The following is a 7,304-nucleotide window of genomic DNA, read 5'->3' on the forward strand; positions in this document are numbered from 1 at the left end:
TCTATTTATACCTAGGAATAACACAAGAACAATAAGAACCTGCTGTTACGATCACTAATTAACAGAGACTCATATAGAAGATTAAAAGAATACATGCAAGCATAAAAGCCTCACATGCGTCAAAAACTAGAAGAAGACCAAGAAAAAAAGGGCTGAAACTTAACTTTAGCGAACAGAGAAACTGATCGATCGAATTTAAAGAGGTTATCGCGAGGATCACTCATACGGTCTCATATCATTAATCAGGCGAACAGAGGGGAAGAACCCTTAGAGAGAAGTTAGAGAACTCTAGAAAAGTGGTTTCTAGAGAGATGGTGTGTTTCAAAATAATGAAACTCGTTTATAACAATTATATTTATACTAAAACATTTTAATATTGAAATAATCGAGTCTCATTATTTTTAAGCCACTATTACTTTTAAAACGCCATTTTTTAGATTTGAGGTACAAGATGGGTTTGCTAGAATATTATTTTTTATAAATTGTATGATATTGGTTGTGATCTAGAACTTAAGAAGATTTGCCAAAAGTGTTGTGATTTGGTTTTAGAATATCAATAAAAAAAAGAACAAAACTTCTTATAAATTTACATTATTGGAGGTGACAAAGTTGGATTATTAAATTGTAAGGAGTGTTTTAGATATTTAATAAGAAATGTAGCTTTTGAATATGTTTTTAGTACCATAAATCATTAAGTTCTTATCATAGTTCCCTTAGTCCTGTTAGTATAGAGGTTTTGAAATGTATTTGAAGTAAATCATAGGTTAAAATACCTTTTTGGTCTCAATTTTCGTCAAATTTTTTCAAATAAGTCCTAATTTTGGTTTTATGTTCAAATAGGTCCTAATTTTCGTCAATTATGTTCAATTTGGTCCTTTTTTGCTAACACCGTTTAAATCATTAACGGTCATGAACAGTGACTGCCACGTGTCATTTCGTGGTATTTTTTGAATTTTTTTTTATTTTAATTTTTAATTTTTAAATTTTTTTTTAAATTTTTTTATTTTTTTTAAATGTACACGTGTCAACCCAGGAGTGTGCCACGTGTCACTTTGTGGTTTTTTTGAATTTTTTATTTTATTTTTTTGAATTTTTTTGAATTATTTTTTAAATGTCCACGTGTCAATCTAGTGTGTATCACGTGTCAAAGTCAATATTCTATATTCAACTTGGTCCCTATATTTGTTATTTTTGTTCAATTAGGTCTTAATTTTTGTTAAGATTAACCAATTTGGTCCCTATAGAAGATGTGACCAAATTTAATTTTTATATCAAAGTTATAATGATGTGAATTTTAATATATTATATAAAGATATTTAATAAAAAATATGAATTTTAATATAAAAATTAAATTTGGTTTTAATTTGGAGAGGGACCAAATTGGTTAATGTTAACAAAAATTGGGACCTAATTGAACAAAAATAACAAATATAGGGACCAAATTGAATTTAGAATATTGACTTTGACACACGACACGCTACTGGGTTGACACGTGGACATTTAAAAAAAATTTAAAAAAAAATTTTAATTTTTTTTAAAAAAATTCAGAAAAAAATCAAAAAAACCACGAAGTGACACGTGACACACTCCTAGGTTGACACATGTACATTTTAAAAAAAATTAACAAAATTTAAAAAAAAAATTAAAAAAAAAATAAAAAAATAAAAATAAAAATAAAAAAAATTCAAAAGAACCACGAAGTGACACGTGGCAGTCACTGTTCATGGCCGTTAATGATTTAAACGGTGTAGGACCCAATTGAACAAAATTAACGAAAATTTGGACCTATTTGAACACAAAATCAAAATTAGAACTTATTTGAAAAAACTTAACGAAAATTGGGACCAAAAATATTTTAACCTAAATCATAAATTTCAACCTATTTAAATTTGTTACGCATATTCATTATTATTTATTGTTCAGTAATTTTTTAATTTTTACTTAATATTCTATATTTAAAGTTATAGGTGTTAAAAAAGTAAAAAATAAAATGTTCTAATCAGTGAAGATAAATATGACAATGGAGATATTATATTTTAGTAACTAAATTTTTGAAATTCATTTATCATATTTAACATTTCTCCTCTTTTTTTTTATGGATTGAATACAAATAAAATTATTCGAACATTTGCAAAATTAATAGATGTTTGGTTGTTATAAAATTGTAGTTAAATATAATTATTTAGTATATATATATATATATATATATATATATTTTATTTTTTTTGATGTTTCACTTCCTTACCATCCTTAATTCCATGATACACTTTTCAATCTTTTTTCCTTTAATATTCTCTCATCTATAGAAAATATTCAAATACTTACTCTAATGACCACATTATTATTAATCACATTTAATTGTTGAACAATTTTCTAAATATAATTTAATAAATGCAAGAAAATCCTTAAATGTGTGATATTCAATGATTTTTTTAAGAAAAGTCAAATAGTTAGTTAAAGAATGATACAATCTCCCCCAAAAAAAATGGAAACATATCAGTCTTAATAAAAAAATATTTCATAAATTCTCTAAACCAATTAACTCTATTTAATAACTTAATTATGCCTCTAAACCACATATCTTCCCCATCCACAATAGTATGGGATCAAAATATCCAACCCTACTCTAATCTAAACAACGATGTCTCATAGCATATGATTGTGGAAGTACATTAATATTGACTCATGGAACGAATCCCATGTAAAATGCAAAATTTTAATGATTCTCGTACAAAGGAAAAGAAATACAAATTCCTTAATCCATCCCACACATGTAGGAACTGTCATTAAGATTTCTAATACCAGGTTTCTGTGTCTCTTCATCTTTTACCATAAACCTGGTTTAACCTTGTCCCTGTGGGTTAAGCATATGTAGGTGTCGTCCAATGTTGACATGCTCAGTTTCCATGTGCACTTGAATTGGTTTATGGCTCCCACACTCTTTACTTTTATTATTTGTATTATTACTAGTGATATTATTATTACTACATCACTTGCTTCCTGATCCTCTTCCTTTTTTGTTCTCAAATAAAGTAAAGTTAAAAAGTTTCTTCAGTCTTCTTTCCCATACTTTATTAAGTAATTAATACATAATATGTAGTCTCAATCCTTTTAGCGGATCATGATTCTGTCTGCAGATCAAGTGTAACGTTTCTGTGTCCATACTCATTGTAATTATCATTAATTAATCCAAAACCCATTAACTAATGCCATTATTTTCACTAGGATTTTCTTTCATAGCTTGATATGAGAGAGAGAGAGAGAGGGGGATTTAGTTTTTACTTGAGGGCTTGGTGATTGGTTCTTTTCCATGTTCCCCTTTCCGGGGATTCTTCTCTTTTCCCCATGAATTTTCAAAATATCTTTTTGGGCTTTGGGCTTTGCTTTCTTTTGTGGTCACTTTCTCTCTCTCTATCTCAACCATGTGGGTTCCATGCTTCTGTCTCCGAAGGAAATGTGAAACATCACCCTGCTGAGTTTTTGATCTCCGGGCCTGACTTTTTGAGATGTGGTTTCTGAGCCTCAGAACACACTGCAGAGCATGTTTAGCTTAGTTCTCTGTTTCATGTCAGCATATCCATTCATTTCCTCTGCAAATCCGGCTTCTTTCAATGACTCCCTTCTTCTAGGGTTCTCTTCCATCTGATTTCACTCTGCCAAGCTGGAGGCTCATAACTGGCTCATGAAGAATTTTACTTGAGAAAATCTTTTTCCCATTATTGCAAAAGCAAAAGAAAAAAAAAATGGAATCTGGAGTTATGTTCTACTCAGTTGATGAGTTCAGATTGGACCCCAAATGGCTGATTGATCCTAAGCATCTTTTTGTTGGGCCACAGATTGGAGAGGGAGCTCATGCTAAAGTCTATGAGGGAAAGTAAGTTCGTATCTTCAAACCCCATTTCCTATTTCCTCTCCACAAGGTTAAATTTTTTTATCTTTTCTTATTGGGAAATTGCATATCTCATACCTGGATTTCATTTGCTTTTTGGATTTGTAAAGCTTCGTGCTTTATAGCTTAACGTGTTGATTGGGATAATTTTACATCGTAATTTGGACTTGGGTTGACCTTGAGTTTCATTTCCTGCAACAATCAGTGATGGACCTGAATTATGCTTCTGTGATCTGAGTAATTGTTTTGAAATTTTTCATGAAGTTTCCAGTTTTTGTGAATCAGCTTCTAATTCTTTTTGCTGGGTTGTTTCAGATATAAAAACCAAACTGTTGCTATTAAAATTGTACACAAGGGAGAAACTGCAGATGATATCGCTAAGAGAGAAGGGCGTTTTGCAAGGGAGGTGGCAATGTTGTCTAGAGTGCAACATAAGAACTTGGTGAAGGTGGGAATTTGGTTTAGGCTTTCGCTGATTCTTATTCTTGTGTCTGGTGTATGTTGTTGAAGCAGAGAGATATGTACAATATACAAAAAACTACTTGTTATATGCCAAGTTTCGAACTAGTAATGGTAAAAATTGCCACTCTGTTTCTCAACAGTTTATTGGTGCTTGTAAGGAGCCAGTAATGGTGATAGTCACTGAGCTGCTATTAGGAGGAACATTGCGTAAGTATTTGCTTAACATGCGTCCCAAATGCTTGGATAGACATGTTGCCATTGGTTTTGCACTTGATATAGCACGTGCTATGGAGTGCCTGCATTCCCATGGGATCATCCACCGTGATCTTAAACCTGGTAATAATTTGGTTTGTTTTCTTTTAATAAACAAAAGTCAGATCCAGTAGTCCTTAGCTTGTATCCATTGTAGTTTACATTAATTTGCATTCCTGTGAAAATTCATGACTGGTTTTGCAACAGTATTTTTTATGGCAAGACTTCGATCTTTTTCTTATATCTTCTTTATGACTCGTCTAAAATAAGAATTCCATGATCAAATGTGTTCTTTGTTTTATTTGCAACTGGCCTGACCCTGTGTTTTTCGTCAAATCCATTTTTATTGTTCTTCCCAGTTTATATGTATAGAATTTATGTTCAAAAGAATATCACATGATGGTTTGGTTTCAAATCCTCATTTTCTCAACCATTATTTTCACTTGTCACATGTGCTTACTTGCCTGCCATTTAATGTTAATTGGATGTCTCTATCAAATACTTATGCATTTCTTCATAACTACTGCGTAAGTCAGATACTTTTTATTGGAAGAAAAATTATCAAATTTAAATAACTGGTAAATGTTTGTTATAATCAGTTTTTAAGGTTACTAAGTATGTTCGTTATGAGAGATAGAATTGGATCTTTATGGAGTATACCGAAATAAAACGAGTGTTCACTTAGGTTGTTGATGCATCTTACAGAGCAGTCAAAGTGAACATGAAACTACTTTGGAGACTGCACTTCTCATCGTGTATCTTTGTGTTTTATTGGCACTGAATTGATCAGTTGTTGTGTAGATATGTAATTTGATTTAAAATCTTCGTGGGGATTTAAGATTTAAATTAAGTTACAATTGTTTCAACAGTATATCTGATGACGATTGCTAGGAATTCTTCATTTTTGTTCTCATCATACTGTTGTACCCTTCTGTCTAAGCATTGTGTTCTCCTCAAATACTGTAGTATTGCCATGTTTAAGTTAGATGATATTATTTAAAAATTTATACTGAAATGAACAAGATTTAATTGGTTCTTTGCTTCTAAATACACACTGTTTTGTTTGTGTTCTAATATAAAATGATTAACTAATTGATAATATATACCTCGACATTGCCCTTAAGTTTGAGTCAAATGAAGTATATGACAGAAAGAACTGTTCATGTAGTTGTGTGAAAATATTTCTTGATTTCCATCGCAATATAAAACAGCATTTTTATTCATGTTCTGCTATTGACCGTTAAGCAAGTATCCTTCTATCAATTGTAAAACATCTGCATAATGAATATGAAGATCCTTTTATTTTCCTCTATATAGATAACTTGCTGTTGACTGAAGACCAGAAAACAGTGAAGCTAGCAGATTTTGGTTTAGCAAGAGAAGAGTCATTAACCGAGATGATGACCGCTGAAACAGGAACTTATCGCTGGATGGCTCCAGAGGTATATTGATTAATGGAAGCACTTTCTGTCTTCTCTTCATATTTATGATCATATATGACTGATTACAGTGACAAAAATTGCAGTTGTATAGTACTGTCACACTGAGGCAAGGGGAGAAAAAGCATTACAACCATAAAGTTGATGCTTATAGTTTTGCAATTGTGTTGTGGGAGCTCTTACACAACAAAGTTCCTTTTGAAGGCATGTCAAACCTTCAGGCAGCATATGCTGCAGCCTTTAAGGTTAAAAGATCATGTGTCGATTACATCTTTTTATACAACATTGTTTCTTATGTTTATTTGTTTTGTACTACATAAAGTTGATAAGTTAAAATGCTTCTTTTGGTTTCAGAATGTAAGGCCAAGTGCAGAGAATCTTCCTGAGGAATTGGCTCTAATTCTTACTTCATGCTGGCAAGAGGACCCAAATGCCAGACCCAACTTCACCCAGATAATCCAAATGCTCCTAAATTATCTTTACACTGTTGCACCTCCTGAACCCATGATTCCTTCAAGAATATTCACTTCTGAGAACACTGTGTTGCCACCAGAGTCTCCCGGAACTAGCTCCTTAATGGCAAAACGTGATGACACAGGCGATACACCAAGAGCAAAGGACGAAGTCAAGCCTAATGGTTTTCTTTGCTGCTTTAGTCAGTGTTATTAACTTTTGAAATCAGGTCTGAGTTAAAAATGACAAAAAATATTAGATAGAATCTAGTCCAAAGTGATCATTTTGACAACTCGGTAAATGTTCAGATAAAAATACCTTTGCAATTCCAGTAAAATTTAGTTCTTTTTTCTGCAACCCACTTGGCATGATTTTTCAATCTCACACATGTATGCATAGGATATCAGTCTGTTGAAGCTAATTAGTCATCCAGCATTGCTCAGATTTGCACCTAGGGTTTATCCATCATGGATTATATGTTGAATTTTAATATTAGTATATTAAAAAAATTATTTCTTTAATATACTAATATTATCCATCGTGGATTATATGTTGAATTTGGTTCTTGCCAATCCAAAGGGTATAGTGGACACATGAAATTATCATCAGCCTTTGTTGCATTCTTATAGCAGCCAAGGAAAGCAATGTTCGGACAAAATGATATAAACTCAAGTATTTTGATAGCCATTGGTTAGTTCACCTGTTTGATGATTTCTATTTTTCTCTTAACCAAAGGCTCAGATTTTAGTTCACCAGGGGGTCTAGCATTTTTTTTTTTTCGCAATTGGATCTCAAAGTCTGTGTTTTGG

The 7,304-nt window shown here is 31.7% G+C and overlaps 1 protein-coding gene across 1 annotated transcript; it reads left to right on the plus strand.

The window, feature by feature from the left end:
* Window positions 1–3,436: 3,436 nt before the first annotated feature.
* On the plus strand, window positions 3,437–6,852 carry LOC114164559 (serine/threonine-protein kinase STY13-like). The gene is made up of 6 exons (XM_028049276.2): window positions 3,437–3,874; window positions 4,205–4,337; window positions 4,492–4,687; window positions 5,921–6,045; window positions 6,129–6,287; window positions 6,397–6,852. The coding sequence occupies exons 1-6, from the start codon at window positions 3,744–3,746 to the stop codon at window positions 6,709–6,711; spliced, it is 1,059 nt and encodes a 352-aa protein (XP_027905077.1). The 5' UTR covers window positions 3,437–3,743; the 3' UTR covers window positions 6,712–6,852.
* The last annotated feature ends 452 nt before the right edge of the window (window positions 6,853–7,304 follow it).

This window comes from Vigna unguiculata, chromosome 9, assembly GCF_037176805.1.
Source record: "Vigna unguiculata cultivar grain cowpea cultivar isolate G323 ecotype 2 chromosome 9, ASM3717680v1, whole genome shotgun sequence".
In the NCBI taxonomy this organism is placed as follows: domain Eukaryota; kingdom Viridiplantae; phylum Streptophyta; class Magnoliopsida; order Fabales; family Fabaceae; genus Vigna; species Vigna unguiculata.

Excerpts from the sequence above, each read along its gene's own strand:
- LOC114164559 (XM_028049276.2), top strand. The coding sequence starts at position 3,744 with ATGGAATCTGGAGTTATGTTCTACTCAGTTGATGAGTTCAGATTGGAC. Across the intron at positions 4,338-4,491 it reads AACATAAGAACTTGGTGAAG|TTTATTGGTGCTTGTAAGGA; the intron begins GTGGGAATTTGG and ends GTTTCTCAACAG. Across the intron at positions 6,046-6,128 it reads ATCGCTGGATGGCTCCAGAG|TTGTATAGTACTGTCACACT; the intron begins GTATATTGATTA and ends CAAAAATTGCAG.